Source organism: Clupea harengus, chromosome 14 (genome assembly GCF_900700415.2).
Source record: "Clupea harengus chromosome 14, Ch_v2.0.2, whole genome shotgun sequence".
Classification (NCBI taxonomy): domain Eukaryota; kingdom Metazoa; phylum Chordata; class Actinopteri; order Clupeiformes; family Clupeidae; genus Clupea; species Clupea harengus.
The window spans coordinates 18135465-18157612 of NC_045165.1; the positions used below are offsets into that span (position 1 = coordinate 18135465).

At 41.7% G+C, this 22148-nt stretch overlaps 1 protein-coding gene across 2 annotated transcripts in view; it reads right to left on the reverse strand.

Annotated features, from left to right (window-relative positions):
• Positions 1 to 22148, reverse strand: part of tdp1 (tyrosyl-DNA phosphodiesterase 1) — a 37818-nt gene that overhangs the window by 13799 nt on the left and 1871 nt on the right. For both annotated transcript variants that reach the window (XM_031580616.2, XM_012836686.3), the window contains exons 3-13: positions 22076 to 22119; positions 21909 to 21964; positions 21531 to 21627; positions 21042 to 21076; positions 19547 to 19639; positions 15328 to 15498; positions 14488 to 14566; positions 14071 to 14253; positions 11823 to 11871; positions 11412 to 11478; positions 10142 to 10249 (exon numbers count right to left, since the gene is read on the reverse strand). In XM_031580616.2, coding sequence (XP_031436476.1) covers positions 10142 to 10249; positions 11412 to 11478; positions 11823 to 11871; positions 14071 to 14253; positions 14488 to 14566; positions 15328 to 15498; positions 19547 to 19639; positions 21042 to 21076; positions 21531 to 21627; positions 21909 to 21964; positions 22076 to 22119 — 982 coding nt within the window. The remainder of the gene's footprint in view (positions 1 to 10141; positions 10250 to 11411; positions 11479 to 11822; positions 11872 to 14070; positions 14254 to 14487; positions 14567 to 15327; positions 15499 to 19546; positions 19640 to 21041; positions 21077 to 21530; positions 21628 to 21908; positions 21965 to 22075; positions 22120 to 22148) is intronic.

The following is a 22148-nucleotide window of genomic DNA, read 5'->3' on the forward strand; positions in this document are numbered from 1 at the left end:
TGCTAATGAATGTCAAAAAGTATGACCACACCTTTGAGACTTGCTATTCTGATTTAGAGAGGAAGTTTACAGCTGTGAAGAAGAAAAAGAAACCTCAAAATTATTTATAAATTTCGGTGAATAGCTTCTTAAATGTGCTTCTTTTTCTTACCCAGACAGCATTGTGACGCCCACCTGTGCCCCCTTCAGAGAGAGGCTTTGCCCTGCCAGTGCACGGGCAGGGGCTGAACCTGAGCCTAAATGCTTTATTGTCTGCAGGGTGGGGCTATAAAAGGGTTTCTCTCTCTCTCTCTCTCTGATGAGGCACTTCTTTTCGGTACTTGTAGGCACTATATTGATATTCTCTCTCACACAGGCTCTTTGACTTCTTTCTAAATCTGTCCCCCTTTCTATTTCTTTAGCTCTCACTTTCTTATTAATTTACCTAACAAATTGATACATTCATTCACCCATTCATGCACGACATTGAACATTACCTTTTTCATACCCCTATTTTGTTGATTGTTAATATTGGTAATAATAAATTCGTATTATTGAATTTAAACTGTCTTGTGTCTTGTCCCTCATTATGTGACGGTAACCTAACGAGTCTGCCGTTACATAATTTGGGGGCTCGTCCGGGATTTGAACCCGGGACCTCTCGCAGAAAACACTTCCTGTGCCTTCCCTGTAAAAACACACTGAAGCAACAGAGGCCACACATTCTCTGGCCATTTAAGAGTGGTCGCCACTCTCTCAAAGTGAGAAAAATATTTCTCCACGTCTTTCTCTATAAAGGGTGGTACAAGGCATATATTCTTACTGACATCAAAACCAGGTTGTTGATGGGCAGGAGAGGGGGGCTGAGATGGCAGTTGTTTAAGTTCAAGATCAAGCTTCTTTAATGTCAAAGCATGTTCTCGCTCATGCTCACGCTCCTCCATCTCCATACGCTTTAGCTGGAGCTCATGCTCGAGTTTGCGAACCTCTAAAGCCCTTTCTGATTCAATCTCTTTTTCTCTAAGAAACCTAGCCTCCCTCTCAGCCTTCAGTTTCTCAAATTGTAACTGATCTGAATCAGATTCCAAAACTCCTTTAAGTATAAGCTGGCTTTTTATAGACTTAAACAATGTTTCTTTCAAGCTTTTCTCTAAAGTAGTTAAGGCCAGTTCATAATGGTCAGCCACTGCACAGAGTTGCACCTTAGTTAAATTAGACAAACCTTCCTCAGACGGCTGGGCAATAAATTCTTCAGGGGTTGCCATTTTAACTCAGTCAAACTCACAAACCAGTACAGCCCTAAACCCAGTTCACTCAGAAGTATAGCTATGTGCTACCTATTCTGCCACAATAGGAATTTAAAGAAACACAAGCTATGCTACCATGCACAGCAACGGGCTACCAAGCGGACACAAAAACAAAATCAAAATTTGAGGCACAAAGAAAATTACAGACTAGGCCACTAGTTCTCTTTCACACATGTAAGCTACACACACAGGGGTTAAAGCAAAAAAAAATCCTGAGCCTGAACTTTTTTTTGTGTGTGGGAGCGGGGGTATCGTCCTGTGGCATGGACACATTTGCAGGGTCAAAAAAAAAAAAAAAACATTTAGAAATGAATGATTGCAGATTATGGTGAGACTTTTGAAACTGCAATCCCAAGAAAGGTCAGCAATAGTACTCCACCTCACTACAATATGGTACTAACACATGTAGCATTTACGATTTCTTTTGATATCAAGTTTAGCTGCTAAGCTTTGTCCTTGAAAGGTTACAAGATGACCTACAATCACAAGGTGACATGTTATAAGGGTATGGCAGTGGAAGAAGATTTGATTTGTTACCATTTAATTGAGGATATATGAAAAAGGACAGCGATTTACTTTTTAAACTGTTGCAAGAGTGAACTGTAGATAATAATGTAGTTTTATATTGCAACATTTCCATAATTACTTTGATCAAAAGAAATAATCGTAAATTAAATACTAGGAAATTAATAGAAAATATATCAATAAAATAAATAACAAACAAAACATTAAAATGTTACAAGAACTGGTAACTAATGTTGGGAAATAAATACAAAACAGGACTTTGTCCATGTAGCCTACTTGTTGGTGGCTTCGTCGACATTTAAGGAAAACATGCAGTTTTTTTTTAGCTTTTCCGAAATACGTCTTTTAAACTCTGGTGTTATGCCGTGTGTGTTAAAATAGCCGCACGCTGATTGGATATTGACAGTTTAGTGAAACACACGTCACACACACGGTCAGTTATTGATGCCGGTACATCAGCTGAGGATGTTGCTCCCGGTAAAGGCGTTGTGTGTTGGAGAGCTAGTTGCATATATTAGCTTTCTCGAGCACAAAGTACAGAAGCAAGCACCTGCTTCTCTTAACTTCTTACACCAGCTACCAAAAGGCTTACTGTCCTTCCCTTCCCATCTCTTCTATCCATGCCCAGCGCCATTTATTTTCATGAACTTACTTTCCATCCTACTCTCCTTTGGTGTGATGTCTCTCTACTCGGGCAGCTACGCTAGGCAGAGCGATAGAGAAAAGTCTGAAGCACATTTTCCCAAGACCCGCCCCAATCTACTTCTGATTGGCTAATAATGTTAATTTGAGAGCGGGAGAGTTGTGCTCCTTTCATTCTATTGGCAGACGAACTCATAAACTCGAAAGTGATGGTGATGATATCGAGACGTGTTTTTTTTTATATAAGATTTTTTTCGCAGCCAAACGCCGCATGCCGGAAATCCGGAATACTTTAATCCCTGCACACAATGGCAAACAGACTGTGATACACAAGCAGTGCACCACACCAATGAACTGGTAACTAATAACCAGAACCAAGTAGACACAAATCTACAAACAGATAACTGTTTACCAATATTTAGCTTAGCTAAACATCAAGAACGTTAAAGTTCAAACAAGCACTCACTAGCTCAGTTTACTGCTTCTCAAAAGGCAAAGTTACTGAGAACAAACAAGCCAACGGAGACACCTCCAAACAAAGCACAGTAACTTCCAAACTAAGCGTTTTTCAGCTACAAGTTAACCAACTTGCACTGCAAACGCAGACAGCAGTAAACTAATTTACAGACTAACAAAAGAAAAGAACTCACCACATCCGCAAGCACGTACCAAAATACTCCCATGCATCCATGTGAAATCGTCCATTGATTGCCGGCGCTAATTCCCACTGAAAAGGTGTGTCTAATAAGGCAGTCCACTGGCGTCCTAAATATCTAACCAAATAAGCTAACTGTCCTAGCTAGCTCTTCTGAGACGTGCTGGCCTTGAGGCGACCGGATAACGCTAAACTCGCTACAGACAAGCTGCACGAAGCGTGCCCCTGACAGAGTTATTTAACAACAACTTCGGACCAGGATTGTCTCAAAATAACAAACTAAAACAATAAAGAGAAAACAATAACCAATGCTCCGACGGAAAGGCAAGGCCCAGCTGGAGCACTCTTCCTTAGCCAGAGACTGCACGAAATTACTACTAGCCAATGCAAAACAGACGTTCTCACCTGAACTCACGAAAGTCTTTGATCCGGATATTTTTTTAACAGGTATCCCGGACGAGTCCCCAAATTATGTAACGGCAGACTCGTTAGGTTACCGTCACATAATGAGGGACAAGACACAAGACAGTTTAAATTCAATAATACGAATTTATTATTACCAATATTAACAATCAACAAAATAGGGGTATGAAAAAGGTAATGTTCAATGTCGTGCATGAATGGGTGAATGAATGTATCAATTTGTTAGGTAAATGAATAAGAAAGTGAGAGCTAGAGAAATAGAAAGGGGGACAGATTTAGAAAGAAGTCAAAGAGCCCGTGTGAGAGAGAATATCAACGTAGTGCCTACAAGTACCGGAAAGAAGTGCCTAATGAGAGAGAGAGAAACCCTTTTATAGCCCCACCCTAAATACAGGTGCAGACAATAAAACATTTAGGCTCAGGTTCGTCCTTCCCGTGCACTGGCAGGGCGAAGCCTGAAGGGGGGCACAGGTGGGCGTCACACCATCATATTATGTGAAAAAGGAATCACATAGTCAAGTGAAAATATTCTCCAACAGCTCTTCACAATACTCTCAAATAATGAATTGCTATTATTATTAAAATTAATAAACATGTTGTAGTGATGTGGCATTTTACAGGAATAAGTTCACAGAAATAAAGCACTTCAATGTACATGTGAGAGAACATAGTGTTAATTATGCATAAACTGCAGTATACTGCCCAAACATACAATGGTGCTAGAAAGTTTGTGAAACCCTTTTTCTGAAAATCTGCATAAATATGACCTAAAATGTGTTCTGCTTAGCCATCACAATTGATAAAGAAAAGTCTATGAAATATTTATTCACAAAAAAAACTTTTTATCATTTAAATGAAGATCACATTTTAGGTCATATTTATGCAGATTTTCACATTTCTAACACCACTGTATGTGCCTCTAGTGGGGTAACTATGGTTACCTACTGGAAAGGAGGAAGTGAATTGAGAGCTACTCATGTTGTTTGGCATGTCCAGGCTCTTTTTCTCATAAAAAATGAATGAATACAAAAAATGTAAACATTTTCCAGCTGTAGGTCTCTCAATCACTTGCTGTATTTTTGCCTCAAATGATGTACATGATGGATATGACTGAAAATCAGAGGTCCATCTGTCAAGTGAAAAGGACAAATAAATGGCTGAATGAATGAATGAATGAATGAATTAATTAATTAATTCATTCATTAATAACTGAAAGGCTCATAGACTAAATTAATGAATTGCTGAGGCAATGAATGAACAGGCCCATGAATGTTCTCTCCCAAGAGCTGTTTCCCAACCTGGCCAGCAGAAAGAGGGTGAGAGAAGCAGAGAGTGAAGAGTGGAGACCCTCAAAAACCTCTCCTGTCTGATACACACAACATGAAAGAGAATACGTAGTCCAGGCCTACACAAACACACTCTCTGTTGTACCTAATTCCACCCCAACCACACGCACGCACACACACACACACACACACACACACACACACACACACACACACACACACACACACACACACACACACACACACACACACACACACACGTATGGTCAAAAAAGAGAGAGGTAATTGAAGCCCTCGCCCCGCGCCAAATATCCATATACTTACATTGCCACCAACCCCCCGACATCCCCGGCCCACCCCTATAGGCACATAGAGTCAAATGAAATTCTGAAAATTCTTCTTCCTCTTCTTTCTGGCCACCTCCTGCAACGTATCCAGGGCCTTCTGTCTGGCTGCATTCATTTTCTTAACATGTTTGAGATGTGTCTGCCTTTCTTTGGCCAGAGCAGTAGTCTTGGCCTTCTCGGCACTTTCACATGTAGCACTGCAGCCATACTCCGCCTGCCTCTTCTGCTTTGCCTCCGTCCTCTTCCCTCTGTCGGTCTTGTCCCTTCTCCCTGCAGCCCTAATATTCTGGCAGAGAGTTTTGTCAACTGGCCCCATGTTGATGTCATCTCTTTTAAACATGCCAATGCCAGTCTTGCCCCTGGACCTCAGCACATATTTCACAGTCTGCACTGCATCAAAGGTGGAGATCTTCATGTTAGATCTTTTAGTGTCAGTTAGATCTTTTAGTGTCTAAATAACCTTACCAACATGCCAAACAAAAGATTAACGGGACTACAAAAATGTAGCAAAATAGGCTGTTCTGCCCTCTGCTTATTCAGGTCAGCAAATGTATATTGCTTGTATTGTTGTTATTGGACTTTTACTTTGACATCATTCAAATGTTCGTCTCGTGGGAATGGCAACAGCTGTTATCTAGAAACATAGTTATGCTATGTTATGCTAAACACGTAGTGAGAACAGTACATAGACTTTACTTATCCACAACGAAGTGCACCTGTTGGTATTACAAAAGGACCACCAGTAAGACTGAATAAAATGTTATGAATATCTCAGCATTCACATAAAACGAAAAAAAAAAAAAACGATCCGGTGTCACTGATCTGTCTCCTCGTCTGACGTCCTGCCTGCCTTTCTGCCGTTCTCATTCTATGCTTATCAATCGGTTTTGCTATCCTTGTTGATTTATTTTATCTGTATAGGTGTTCGTGTTGTTCAATTTCATATATTAATTTAAAGTTGTCCAATTTCAAGTAACCCATTCTTCAACACTATCTGCTACCTTATTTTCAAACAGAAAGTAACGTTAAATCTCCATTGCAACAGCTTTCGAGGGTTTGGGAAATAATCGCTGCTGATTTGCTTATTTCTTATTTACTTGTTTGGTGGAGGCAATCCAGAATTACTGTTGATAAAATTATAATATAATCAGCCCCCCCCCCCCCCCCCCCACCCAAACTGACGTGAAAAAAGCGTGAGGCGCCGAAAAGCGCGCTGTTTGCATCCCTGACACACACACACACAAGACTGCCAACAATTGTATTTATTTTAAAGGCCTTATGGCCTTGTCTATAATATATTATCTCAGACAATGGATGAAGTACGTTTTACTGCATCCTGCAAAGCAAAGCTAAATCATTTCAGCTGGTGTAAATCTGTGACCATCTCCACCCTCTCCTCCCGTTTCTCTGGCCAGTGGGGTTTGGCCAAGGCCAATAGTGTTTAACAGGGAGAGTAATAAGACTTCATATGAATCATTTGTATACTATTTTATACTATCTATTTTTCACTGAATTACCTTGAGAGAATAATAGTGAAGCTCTCCTAGATTTAGGCCTTTAAATATGTCAAGATTAATCAAACTAGTAAGTCTGTATGATGTGAGGTGCAATTACCTGTTATTGTCATGTTTTCATACAGGTATACCATGTTTTTCTACCAGAAGTCAAAATCCTGCGCAATTATTTTCACTGATCTCCCACCATGAGAAATAGTTTTTTCAGCGTGAGACTCCAAGGACGTTTCCCTCCTCTCCACCACAGCCTGTGTCTCTCACGCTTTACTAAAGGAAGAATGGAGTGGCTCAGCACTGTCATTTATTTTCCATCATTTCAGATATCTAAAAGGAATTTTCCATTTTTCCAACCACTGCCACTTTTATGAAAGAATTAAGGGTAGTGCTATATGCATGTGTCAAATGGCAAAGTATGCATCTGTAATACCTCACTGCATTTTACAATCCTCAGTCCATATCCACTGCATTTTAACACCGAAACTAATCTTTACTGGAAAAACACTCTTCCGAGATCATTCACACTTCACATACAAGGCTAATTTTAAAAGAAGTTTCCGGAGCGGAGGCGATAACCATAAGATCCCTGGATCAGAGTCCACTGCGTCAAACGTCCACTCAAATTAAACTTGACATGAATAAACAAGGATTAGACATAAAAGTGCCATGGTGGAAAATGGATATGATTCTAGTGCCTGGCAATGGCCAATGAGACGTGCCGCCATGTGACTAAGCAGACATAAACACACATGGCAAGGGGCTAAGTAAATATATACATGCATGACTCACATACACAAGCACACGCACACGCACACGCACACACAAATCCTTTCTGTAAGCAGACTGTAAACACAGATATCTGGGCAAATAACATTACAAAACAGGACCCCTTAATTTATACCTTCTATTATCCTTAAAATGGTGCAACCCCACGAACACTTAGAACCTGGAACAATGGTATCTCCAAAGTGAAGGACATTATAATGAAAAAGAATTCATTTGAATGCGAGACCTGTTGACATTAGTGTGCTTTGTTGATATGATTTGTTATATGAATATATCTCATGTGAGTAGGGGGGGGGGGGTTATGGCATGTTTGGGATATGTTATGACATATATGCTTAATAAGAATGTATGAAATATTGTAATCCCAATTTAAACCAAAAAAAAAAAGTGCGAAATTTAAGCAGATTTGTGCACTGATTAAAGTTTTTTTAACGGGTTAAAACAATTAATTTGTCCCTTAAAGCAGCAATAAGGAGTTCTGTTCCAAAAACTTGCAAGCTAACTACTTAAAAGGCAGGCAAAAACCTTGCAAACACCATTAACAGCCCAACCGACACTGATAGAAGCTTGCAGTATAGCTGGCAATGTCATGCTGTGAAAGCTTTTCTTCCATTTTTGCAGGGTATTCCAGCCTGATATATAGAACTACATATAACTACACAAATTGAAAAGACAGGTGTTTTTCTATCAAAATGAATTTGAGGATGGTACCAACACTAGTTGCCTATAAAACCATACCTCAAAAAGTGTCAAACTGTTGCATAGTGTTATTTTAAACAGTGAAAATGTACCCCTTAAATAACTGAAAAGGTCGTCTTTCTTATCTTAATTTAAACATTACATTACACATACCGTTCAATATTCCTGAAAGTATAATATGCAGTAGACATAGTTGTGTAAATAATCGTTTTTTTCTCTCTACTTTTACTTTTACTTTTTGTCTTTACTTTTACTGTTACTAACCCTTAAATCATGACTATGTGGAACTGTTTACAGGCACAAAGTAACTGCTTTCTAACAGTTCACAGCTTCTGTTTTGATTGTTTGTATAAGCAAGACACACAAAACACTCATTGTTTATATTGCTATAAAACATTGCCATTTTTAAAGCAGCAGTAAGGGGTTTTGGTCTAAAACTAGTTAGCTAATTACTTAAAAGTAATGCAAAAACAATGCAAATACCACCAACAACTAAGTTGGCACTAATAAAAGCTTGCTAATGTGCTAACTAGTGTCGAACTGTGCTTTCGAAAGCGTGCATTTTAAAAATACATCAATTTCCCACAATACTCTTGCTTTAGTTTTCACTCTAGTGTTTGTATATAGATATACAAAAGGGTTCACTCTAAGTAGGCTATGCACAGTCAACCAGAACCTTGTGTTTGAAATAAACCTTGAACTTTACATTTAAGGTATCCGTCATATTGATTGCCTTGATGTGTAAACATGTAACTCCTTTATAATCCCTTCAATTTTGAGGAGCTCAGGAAAGACCTCAATCATGCCTTATTTCACATATTTTAGGACATTGACTTTAACAAGTAACTAAGGGCTTGGCTAAACTCAAAGTAATATTAAGGGAGCCTGTTTGTAAATAAAGCACTTTGGGATAGTTTCAGGGGCAAAGCAAAGAGAATTTAAGTGTTTTTTTAAGTGTTCTGTTTTGTAGTGTAAGTCTATGTAGCTTTGATTGCACCAGTCAACTGAAGGTCAGAAGTTTTCAGAAAGGCTTCAGAAGGTGTCCCCCCCCCCCTTCTTCTTCAATCTTCAATTCTTCAAGTTTTGGTTTAAATAACTGCATCATGTTAGGGCCAGCTTCTATAAATGTGTAGCCACTAATTATACCCAGACACTGATTGGCACGTATATTTCAGCAGTGTCATGCGCACCATTTAGCGAACAGATGGTTATTCATAAAGCTGTTCTCCATAACAGCATGCTCTTTCAGCAGGGGTGAACCCGTAAAAAAAGAGGAAGGATTAACAGGAATTAATTAGGGCCACTTGAGAGTCTTTCAAGTGCCTGTGGGTTGCGATCTGTAGTCAAGTCTTTTTGCAACTTCCCTCACAAATACTGCTGACAGACTGTCTATTTATGCATACTAATACTGCATACTAATGTCTCAGTTCTCTACTGGCTATTTGCAAACTGAGTGGTTTATAAGGGATTGATGACATTTTGGATTTCAGCATAAATGTTGGACACTTTTTTCATCTTCGACGGAGAGACAGCCAAAGACTGCATGAATAACTTTGCCTTTCTGATATGACAGTATGAACTGAGTATATATACACACCCCTTCAACAGCCACACTGTTTAAAAGTGTTTGGGATGGACTGTACTGAAAGGATCCTATTCTTTGGGGAGGCTGCTGAAAAAATTCTGACAAGGCATGCCTTGAGACAGGAGACAAAAATATTACATATTCTGTTTGAAAGATATCCATTCATAATGTGAGCACAGTGGCCTCTTTATGTAGTTGCCATGAATATTTTACAACTCCTTAGTTACAGCTTGAGGGAGAAGCCATGTGTCTTTTTTTGGTATTCTTTGTCCAGTAAACAGTGGCATCCTTGAGAGGTTATGATGCAGGATTATGGGTTGACATTGTATCTACACATCACATCAATACGGTGTATACATACATTTTTGATAAACTGTATATGATGGAGTCACTTACCTAGTGACTACGAACCAGGCAAGCTCTGTAAAGTCTGGAGAAGCCCTCATGTAGGTTTTGATGTGGGGCATCGCATGGCTTCTTCCTGTTGTCTCTGCACTCCACCGACTGAAACACAACAGCCACTGTTAGTCACCACGACAACACTCCAAGACTACAACTAACCTTTATCTCCCTGACAACACTCCAAGGCTAACCTTTGCCAGTGTGACAGAACTCCAAGAATAAAGATAACCTTTGTCACCATGACAACCCTCCATTTTACATGACTGGCTGGGACATGTCTTTTCACCTTTCCATAAATCAGCAGTATCTGTGTATTCCCTAAGTGCTGGTGTTAAAAGGCAGACTATTTCACTGAAGAGCATTTTCCTGACTGGCAGGATGAGACCAGCTGAATCACGTAGGTGAGTCAATATACTCGTTGAACTATTCATTCCCCTTATTCTTTTATACAGTTTGTGTATGGGCAAGACTACAGAACGGCTCTATACGGTAAGTCCTTTATCAGTGTTGGTGCACTCTGCCATTTGAAAGTCTTCGCTATTTGAAGGGTTGTCTTAATTAGCTGTAAAAACGGCCCGCAGGTGAGGACACCATTTTAGAAGGACAGAAATGAGCCAGTAAGGTGAAGGAGGTCCAGATGGGCAACTTTTCATCCGCAGGAGGTGACATTAGCAAGACAACGCTATCAGTCCCATCAAGAACCACTCTATTCAATTCAATTTTATTCTATTAATAACATTGTCTCTAGGTGCTTTACAGAGCCCAGGGCTTGAACCCCCTCAGACACACAAAGACGGGCTGCTGATTAGATGTGTCAAAGGAAAAGGGGGTTTATACTACACAAAACTACAGTTGTGCTAAGTCATATATATGTTTATGTGTACAAAGCTTTAGTGGATGTTTATTGCTATGTAATAGGACAGTTAAATTGGGGGCTTCACACCTTGCAAGGTTTTTAACAGGAAACTAAATATAAAGGTAATCATCTGTTCAAAATTTGAAGCCTCCAGCATGAAAGCTTTGAGATAATAAATAACGAATATCAAACTTTCCCCTCGTCCGTGAACGTGCCAAAAATGTCAAGGAGGTGCTATGTTCAGAATATTTTTTCTCAGAAAGTATGTGATATGTCAAGGTGATGTAATGTAATGTCACACTTTATGTGGTAAAGACAATCTGAGATGGTGGAGCAGAAGGCATTTGTCTGTTTGTTTGTTTGATTTGAGGTGGAATGACCCAGTGCGCTAAGCTACTAGACACTCACTGGAAGTAGTTGTGAAGCCAGAGCTGGCGCTGGGCTGTCTGGATGCTGTAGGGCAGGGAGCCTCCGGCTGTAAACACACACACACACACACACACACACACACACACACACACACACACGGGTGCACACAAACACACACACACACACACACAAACATACACATGCGCGTGCACACACACAAAGATTACTACAGGTGAGACGCCACTGAGGCATAAGCACTGATTATAACTACACATATAACTACTTTCTGTAGCTGAACTAGTTGAGCAAGATTTGAGCAACACCAAAATCACGGGTTTGATACCCAGGAAGCTGAAAAACATATACCGTACTGTGAGCCGCTTTAGACATGAGCCTCTGCTAAATTAATAACCGTAAATGTCAAATGACAAATTAAGCAAACATGGATACCTGGGTAGCCCTCCAGACTCCTCCTCACGTCGTCCACCGAGGGGTACACCTGAGAGAGAGAAGCCATGTGGGCATGAACACACCCCTCCCTCAGAGGCTCACTAACAGCATTCTTCATCCTTCTCAAGGCTGATCATAATTATACGGTTAAATAATCACTTTCTTGTCTTGCACATATGCACTGATTGTTAAGGGTATTGACACAGAGTTTCATTATTTCTACTGAAAACTAAATCAACACCATCCAGGCACTCACTCGCACCAGCCAACAGCCCTGGACACAAAAGCCCGGCTGGAAATGGCCCTTTGGAGAATCGAGTGTTTTTCCAACGGACATGTGATGTGCTTTTTTAATTTGCATCCATCTGCAGCGAGAATCGAATGTGTTATTCAGTTTCTGAGGACGCTTTCACATGATAGGCTGACTATGAGACTCAGGGAACTGAAATAATTATAATAATGAGAATAATAATGTCTGGAGTTATAATGTGAATATTAAATCTAATACGTGTTCATCAGGTGAAATTAGAGTGATTATAGTCCAACACATTGAGAAACAAAACAACAAACAACAAAAATGAAATGGAACAGAAATGGTCTTTTACACAACTCTGAGGCATCTGAGGGGATTATACATGACAGGACACACACATGAACACACACACACACAAACATAAATACAAACACACACACAACCAATTACTGCCCGTGTGAAGTCCAGCTCTAATTAAATGGGGGAGTTGCCATTAAACACAACTAAATCCTGACAGGCATTCTGGGATTTGTGACGGTCGCAATGCGACCGCACAGGAGCCGCACACTCCTGCCTCATTATTGCAACCACTAGCGCAACCAAACAGACATGGTTTGCACACACACGCACACACAAACACACATACAAACTTCCACAAAGGTGAAAAAGGTGGTTGTTTTTACAAACATGTAAAACATTATTATGTATTGCAGTTATTTCTTTGTTTTAAGATACGGAGGAAATACTATGTTTGTCTCAGGGTCGGTCTTGTCATTGTGTATTGGTTTTTGTGTCCCCTCTCTTTTTAGAAATGGTGCTGGCCACCTTCTATATATGTTCATTGTTCTGTCTAGGAGGAGTTAAGATTTGTCTTGTTGTATGTGCATTTATGTTGACCTTATGACTGCTGTTTGTTGTCCTCTCTTTAAGGTGAGGCTTAGCAGGTATCTTTAATAGATTTGTACTACTGAATGTTGTCCTCTACTGCGTTTAGAGGCATAGCAGGTTTCATTCCCAGAGACTGCTGATTTTTGTCCTCTGCTGATCTAGAGGCTTAGCAGGTCTCCGGGATATGTTGAAGGGTTAATAAAACGTATATTTTTGAACCCTCATTTTGTCTGAGCTTTTTGGGCAAAACCCACATTGTTGACGGCAACCCGAGGCTCGGTCCGTCACAGGATTCACGGGAACATTCAGCAGCATTTTCAACACCACTTACTAGTTATCATCATTAGCCAAACATACCACTATAACCACTAACCATTAGCTACTTCATTGGTGATACCGCCAAGGTTAGTTATCATCATTAGCCAAACATACCGCTATAACCGCTAACCATTAGCTACTTCATTGGTGATACCGCCAAGGCTTGAACTATAGTATGCGGCAATAGTAATAAAGCTAAAGCTTTAAATACTACTACTTGTGGACTGACAGCAAAAATCTATAGTTCAACTATGTACACTGGTGAAACTATACTGACGTGTTGGTCTGTCTTTCTAATGTCTGAGGAATTCACCCATGCTAGGATTTCTTACAACAATTAATTAAACATTTCAAAAGCATGTTACAGTGCAGCTGGATGAACTCATAAATGTAACAATCACATCACTCACTAATTAGTTCGATATCTAACTTAATGAACTGATTATCACTCAAACTAGCTGTGTAGTGGTTAATTATGTGTATGCGTTTTTCTTGTGCGTGTGTGTGTTTGCCATGAACCAGTTACTGACCAGTAGCATGTGTGTGTGCGCGTGTGTGTGTTTGCCATGAACCAGTTACTGACCAGTAGCATGTGTGTGTGCGCGTGTGTGTTTGCCATGAACCAGTGACTGACCAGTAGCATGTGTGTGTGTGCGTGTGTGTTTGCCATGAACCAGTGACTGACCAGTAGCATGTGTGTGTGTGCGTGTGTGTTTGCCATGAACCAGTGACTGACCAGTAGCATGTGTGTGTGCGCGTGTGTGTGTTTGCCATGAACCAGTGACTGACCAGTAGCATGGGCGGTTCTGGCCTGACTGATTTCCCTCCTCTGCCCAGTGTGGTTAGCGTGCGCTGGAACTCTGCGGCCAGCCACTTGGTCTTGTCCAATCCCATGGAGCCGATGCTGGAGAACTGACCAATCACAGGCCAGGCCTCCTCATTCGGCACAGGCCTGGTGTGCTCATTTAACAGCTGTGGGGAGGTGGGGGTTGATGAGATGGAGAGATGGTGGGTTGGGGGGAGTTGGGGGTGTGAAGAGAGAGAAAAGAAACACATTTGTTATTCAGTGTCTCTTCAGTGACAGACTCACTGGCTCATTGGCTCTGGCTGCTGTGATTAGGGGGAGACACAAATAGAATCAGTCTGGGCTGTTGGGTGTGTGTGGGTGTGTGTATGTGTGTGTGTGTGTGTGTGTGAAATCAGCACCTTCCTCAGTCGGAGATGGCCCCACTTCTCCATATCAGATCCCACATAACGCCCAGGTGTTGAGCCAATCAGGTAAACGCTGCATACAGATAAGAGGACTTAAGCACTGAACACACACACACACACACAAAACCTCTTGAAAAAATATCTTGAATATCAATAATTAACTATCCCTTCTACACACACACAAAATCACAGAGAGGATATGTTTAACATCAATGATTAACTTTCTTGTCCACACACACACACACACACACACACACACACACACACACACACACACACACACACACCTTCGCTCTCACAGAGAGGACTCGTGAGCTTGGAAGAGAGAGAGGTAAAGGAAATAGCTGCCATCTCAAAAAGATTGCGGTGTGCCTGGAACATGATTACTGTCTAAAAGCACACGCCACACAGCCCAGGTCACATATCACACCATGTGACAGGTGGATACAGAGCCTTACACTTAGATGACTGGACTGAATTTAATGTGACAATGTGCCTTTAACAGAATTACCTTTAGATCTTTCAATGATGTGCATAGACTTTGGGTCCATCACTTTGGACTAACTTCCAGCGCTCTACACATTGACTCATTGATGTGAGACTCATTGGGTCTTATCTGACATGCAGGCTACAGCACTAAATGTCAATGGGAAATGGACTACACAGGTGCATAAAAAGAGGTACATTTATACAAAGAAATGCATAGCCTAACCACAACCTAGTGGGATAGATCAGGACAGAGTGAAGAAGGCACACACATTACACACAAACAACACACACATTACACAGAAACAACACAAACATAACACACACCCCCCGTGGCAGAAGTCCTACCTGGTCTCTGAGAGGTCATGCTCTTTGATGCGCTGGATCCACTCGCTGAGCTCGGGGGCCCGGTAGGCCTGCAGGTACTCAACAAGGTCCCTCTTGAAGAAGGTTGGAGACTCCCCGGCAGTCTCAGGGCTTCCCTCAGGCAAGAGTGGGTACAGTGGGCTCATCCACATCCTGAACAAATGCATGCCCGCACACACACACACACAAACACGCATACACACACACACACACACACCTCATTTACATGCATGCACATGCCTCCACTTGCCATTTAACCACAAGTCTACATCTGATCTGTATATATATGAAAGACAATATGTGACATTAAAGGTCAGCGTCTTACATATTCTTATGAATATTTTTCCATAAATTACTCAAAACTTACTCAAGAACTCAAAGAACTTAAAAATGCATAGCCTAAATGTCAGCAAATATCCATTATGTATGTACACACATTTTAGGCTAAAACACAAACGCAGTATGTGTATCCAGTGTGTCAGCTAAGTGTACTGTGTGAGTATGAAGCCTGTATAATAAAGCTATTAAACTAATAATAGCTAAACTGTACACAAAACAGGAAAATTATTCAAATTAATTAGTATGATGAAATCTTCAAGTGTATACAGTTTATGACAAACCCAAGGTGTACTTGTGTACTGTGTATCCAGTGTGTTAGCGGGGTGTACAGTGTGAGTGTGTATCCAGTATCAGGGTTTAAAGCAAAAAAAAATCCTGAGCCTGAACTTTTTTTACAATCACAAGGTGACATGTTATAAGGGTATGTCAGTGGAAGAAGAGGATTTGATTTGCAACCATTTCATTGAGGATATATGAAAAAGGACAGCGATAACAGTGAACTGTAGATAATAATGTAGTTTTATATTGCAACATTTCCATAATTACTTTGTTAATAGAAAATATATCAATAAAACAAATAACAAACAAAACATTAAAATGTTACAAGAACTGGTAACTTTAATGTTGGGAAATAAATACAAAACAGGACTTTGTCCATGTAGCCTACTTGTTGGTGGCTTCGTCGACATTTAAGGAAAACATGCCGTTTTTTTTAGCTTTTCCGAAATACCTCTTTTAAACTCTGGTGTTATGCTGTGTGTGTTAAAATAGCGGCATGCTGATTGGATATTGACAGTTTACACACGTCACACACACGTCAGTTATTGATGCCGGTACATCAGCTGTGGATGTTGCTCCCGGTAAAGGCGTTGTGTGTTGGAGAGCTAGTGGCATATATTAGCTTTCTCGAGCACAAAGTGCAGAAGCAAGCACCTGCTTCTCTTAACTTCTTACACCAGCTACCAAAAGGCTTACTGTCCTTCCCTTCCCATCTCTTGTATCCATGCCCAACGCCATTTATTTTCATGAACTTACTTTCCATCTTACTCTCCTTTGGTGTGATGTCTCTCTACTCGGGCATCTACGCTAGGCAGAGCTATAGAGAAAAGTCGGTGTTTGAAGCACATTTTCCCAAGACCCGCCTCAATCTACTTCTGAATGGCTAATACTGTTATTTTGAGAGCGGGAGAGTTGTGCTGCTTTGATTTCATTGGCAGACGAACTCATAAACTCGAAAGTGATGGTGATGATATCGAGACGTGATTTTTTTTATAAAATAATTTTTTTCGCAGCCAAACGCCGCACGCCGGAAATCCGGCACGGTGCCGGAATACTTTAATCCCTGCAGTATGTTAGCCGGGTGTACAGTGTGAGTGTGTATCCAGTGTGTTAGCGGGGTGTACAGCATGAGTGTGTATCCAGTGTGTTAGCGGGGTGTACAGCATGAGTGTGTATCCAGTATGTTAGCGGGGTGTACAGCGTGAGTGTGTGTCCAGTGTGTTAGCAGGGTGTACAGCGTGAGTGTGTGTCCAGTGTGTTAGCGGGGTGTACAGTGTAAGTGTGAAGCCTGTAATAAAGGTGTGAGGGTGAGCCCTCTGGGCGAGGCTAAACTGAGGGGCCGTTTACGCGGAGCCTGGATTGCCTGAATCCGGAAAGAAATGTTTCCGGATCGGCCTCTCGTTTACACGAACCCGGCGGATTGGGTCACTGAGTCTACAGAGTGAGTAGATTCGAACCTGCTAGCGGATCTGTGTTTGTGTAAACGCCCAATCCGCACACTTTCTAACCCGATGACGTAATTGCCCCACCTGAACGCCTCGCAACCTCAGCCTGAACCCTTATTAACCCCGCTGTGTCACTTCACAACAGCAACAACATCAATTAAATGTATATGATGTGGCACCGCCGTGAGTGGCAGCCTGTTTTAGCAGCTCTCCGTTTTTCTACTTTTTTCCCCCATCTTTTCGCACCTTTTTCGTGACTTAAGTAACACTATGTAACAATTCTACCTTAAAATAACAGCTTGACTTTTTTAAAATTTAATACCTGAATTGGTTGCCATGGCGCAGCGAGTGTGGCAGCCTGTTTTAGCAGCTCTCCTGCTAAAAAGGATTCCTATTCCTATTACCTTGCTGCTATAACACCTGAATTTCCTGATTAATAAAAGTTTATCTATCTATACTTTAATCTATCACTGAATCTATTTGCATCAGACCATTGTTCTTAAAAATGTCAGCAATATGAGCAAATCTGAGGTGAGAAGATTTTTATTATAGACGGAAGATTCAAAACGGTAACTTACACAAACGAGGGTTATGGCGAAGTACGCGATTGTAACTAGTCCTGTTTGAGTGCTGTGGTAACAGTGATTTTAGGTGGTAGAGAAGTCGTTCAGCAATCGGAAGATTGTTAGTTGGATCTCGACTTCTGACTTCTCTCCATGACGTCTTTACAGCAGATTCAACCACTCTGCTCTAGCGTTTTCGTGTAAACGCACATTTTTCTTGACACGGTTCCGTGTGAACACGATAAAAAAAGGTACCGGATCCAAAAATGTTTCCGGATTCAGGCAATCCAGGCTCCGTGTAAACGGGATCTGAGTATCTGATCGGTGATAATGAAACAGCCCTCTAACAGGGCCGGACTCCAGACAGGACTGGATGAGGAGCTGCCCTGAGAGCCTAATCACATTCATTGAGTGTCTCATATCCTCTTTTAATGTTTGCCAGATGAGGGGGCGCTGCTGGGTTTAACACACAGGAAACACTGAGTCAGTAAGAGAAAGAAGAAATGGAAAACAAAAGGAGCTTCGTGTTCGACAGACACACTACACATCATCCTCTGCTAAAGTGGGTAGGAGTGTGTACCTGTGGGTACGTGTGTGAATGAATGGGTGTGTGAATGTGTCTGTGTATTTGAGATTTGAGTGCATTTCTGTGTGTGTGTGTGTGTGTGTGTGTGTGTGTGTGTGTGTGTGTGTGTGTGTGTTTGTGATGAGAAACCCAGTGTGGCTTCTTTTTTCAGTGATATTAATGGCTGCTGCCAGCGTATCGGTGACAGAGAGCAGCACCAAAGAGGCTGCTGTGTGTGTACTGCTCATTATCCAGCCCTACATACACCATCATTACACTTTCATGAGGCGACACCGAGTCCTAGGCGACACTGACATGCTGTGCAAAAGACATGACCTTGTTTTGGTTGGCCCTGGGTCTCCAAATACACAGAATTATGACACAGAATTATTCCCCTCTGTCTGGGGTCGCCAGCCATGTCAAGTGCTTATTGCGGTCTTCGTGTGGGATCAGATAAATGTGTAACATGGGGCAAATTCATTTCACTTAACTTGACTTGACCACAGACATCTCAGAACTATTCTCTTCTCACTATCTGTTTTTGCTAGACTTTCAGACACCATAGGAAATCTAACATGAGAAGTTAATCCGGCATGATCTCCTTCCAGCAAATCAGGGGGGAAGTATAACTGTGCCAGTGTCTGATGCTGCACCATTCTATTTGGCTTAAATCAGCTTCTTTTCAATTTCCTGTATGTTGTCATGGCAACCGCCAGATAACGTGCAACACGCACCATTTCTGGATATGAGACAAACGCTCTAACTCTCATGAGGCGATTCATCCGGGGGGCCATGGCGGACTCGAGAAACGTAGGTGGGTGTATGGGGATACGCGGCACGTGAGCCCTGTCTGCGTTACCATGTGTGACCCTGATGGCCAGTCTACGGCCTCCCTTTGAGAGTACGGTCTGACAAAGCACCACCAGGCCTGTCACACACACACACACACACACACACACACACACACACACACACACACATCTCTCCTAACTGCCGGAGATGGCTCTCACCCCTGTGTCTTCTGGTACCAGTCGGCGCGGATCATGTTAGACGTGAGGATGACGACCCGGAACCCCTCCACATACCAGAGCAACATCATCTTCCTGAAAGGGACATTTCATACCAGGATTATAAGATGCCCAATAGAACAACAGCTGTCTGAACACACAACATTGATGACTTTTACTTCGGTGCCAAGACTGACAAACAACCAACCCAATAACAACATTCACCACACACCCATCACACAACATTTCTATGAAGAGACCAAAACCTCTGGGAAAGCTGACACACAGGTTGGAAAGGATTATGGCATCGCTCTCAACGGGTGTTTATTGACTTCATTAATTAACACTTTCTGGCTTGGGGAGTGGGAGGCGTGGGTGTGTTTGTGTGTATGTGTGTGTGTGCTTGTGGTGGGGGGTAAAGAGGGGTAAAGAGGGTGGAGGAGTCAGGGCGGCTAAGACAGAAGGTATAAAACATTTGTTGCTCCTGAGGGATGCTGCTGCTTCCATCTTGTGCCCCTTGCATTAAACATGCAGGACATGAAAGGATAAGACAGAAGAGAGAGGGAGAGAGAGAGTGGGAGAGAGAGGGAGAGCAAGAGTGAGAGAAAGAGAGAGAGACAGGGTAGGGGGAGGGAGAGAGAGAGAGAGTGGGAGAAGAGGTGGTGGTGGTGGAGGCCATTAATATTCCATCCTACTAATGCTCTGAACCTTTCCCCAAACTTCACCACACACAGCCAACCCAGTGGCGCTTGCTGAGCACAAAGACCATGCAGAATACTAATCAGAGTAAATGCCCAACCGGTCTCCCCAACCAGTGCATTCCCAACAGGTCTATATGTGCATGAATGATGGTTTTGATTAGGCCTTGTTTTTTAACGTCAATGAAGTGGAGGCGCACCTGGGCGCATGGGGATGGGGTGAGATGAGACATGTGGAGATAATTACTGTCAGACAGCAATTACAGCACCCCCAAAACACCCCCAAAAAAACACATCCACGCTTTTTACATGCAAAAGCATAATTATGAAAGGCTATGATAAGCTGGTGTACACTCGTTCTGCTCTAAGCTATTTGCTAGGCTGGTTGCTAGGCTTGGTTGGGCTTGAGAAGGATTGTGTGGTTGAAGCTAAATGCATGAGGGAAACAGTGCATTGTCTAATGATTGCTCTTACAGCCAGCATTATTATCTTATAGAAACTCCAGCATTATCTCCAAGATGGTTGCATTTTTATAGCTGTCTTTTGGATAGGTCACATGTAATGAACAATTTCTATGAATTTCTTACACTAAGTCTTTTATTTATGTGAAAACCAAGACAAGCAGGAAAGTGAGTTTAGAAACTGGTTTACATATTTCACGATTTAGAGATCCATCACTCTACCAACTAGATCCAATGATGGCAAAAACCTTGTGTAGCTAAAGTGTCAAATACAAATCTAATTGAAGTGCAGGATGATGTAAATGTTTTAATACTCAGAGGAAGAAAAAGAACACTTACGTGTGATGTGTGCCAAAGGCAATATCCAGTTTAGCCTGTCAAAACATGATACCCAAGTCAATTCAATTTGATTGACAATTAACTTTGCTAATTTTAGAAGGCCTTTTATTTCTCACAATTACCTTTGCATTCACTAGAGTTAATTCATGATTTCATTTCTGTGACTGAAAAAGTGGGTATCCCTGAGGATTTATCATCTTAGGCCTGCTACACGTCTCATTTATGCCACAGTAACACACACACACACACACACACACACACACACACACACACACACAGACACACAGACACACACACACACACACACACACACACACACACACACACACACACACACACACACACACACACACACACAGAGGGACCGGCCTCTGCTTCCCCCTGGCAGTCAGATACACACACTGCACTCTTGCCTTCCGGTGGGAGAGGGGGAATTTATATTCACCATCTAATTTCTTCCCTCAAACAGATTGATTAATTGTACTCAACCTGGCAGAAGCGGATGTGGGCATATGGCTGTGCCTGCTGGATTAATCGGGCCTTGGACTCGCGCTTCTCGCCATGAACAATCAAGACAGGTTTATCACTGAGACACAAACAGATGAGCCCATGTGAGTGTATTTGTCTGTGTGTGTGTGCGCGTGTGTGCGCGCGTGTGTGTGTGTGTGTGTGTGTGTGTGTGTGTGTGTGTCTTGAGAACGAAAGAGCATCACTTTACTCAGAGGATAGTCTTGCCATCGATAATTAAGAACAACAACAACTACAAAAATAATTATTCAAGATTTTGTGTTATTTGCTTTCAGTGCATAAAACATGTCCCTGTTGATGTTCCATGATGTAGTCAGTGTGGTGCAGGTGGATTCATACCTGAACTCTGGAGGGTACTGTTTCACCATCCAAGGGATATCAAAGCAGTAGTTGAACTGCAGAAGTAGATAAACATGCTTCATTAATGCAGACACAACAAAGACTCCCACACACACAGATACACCAGAATCAATAAACGCTGTTTGTAGCAGTAAGCAATACTATACCTGCACGGACTCCTTCAGAGTTCCAAACATGGGGGAGAGAATTTCTAGATACAACACACACACACACACACAC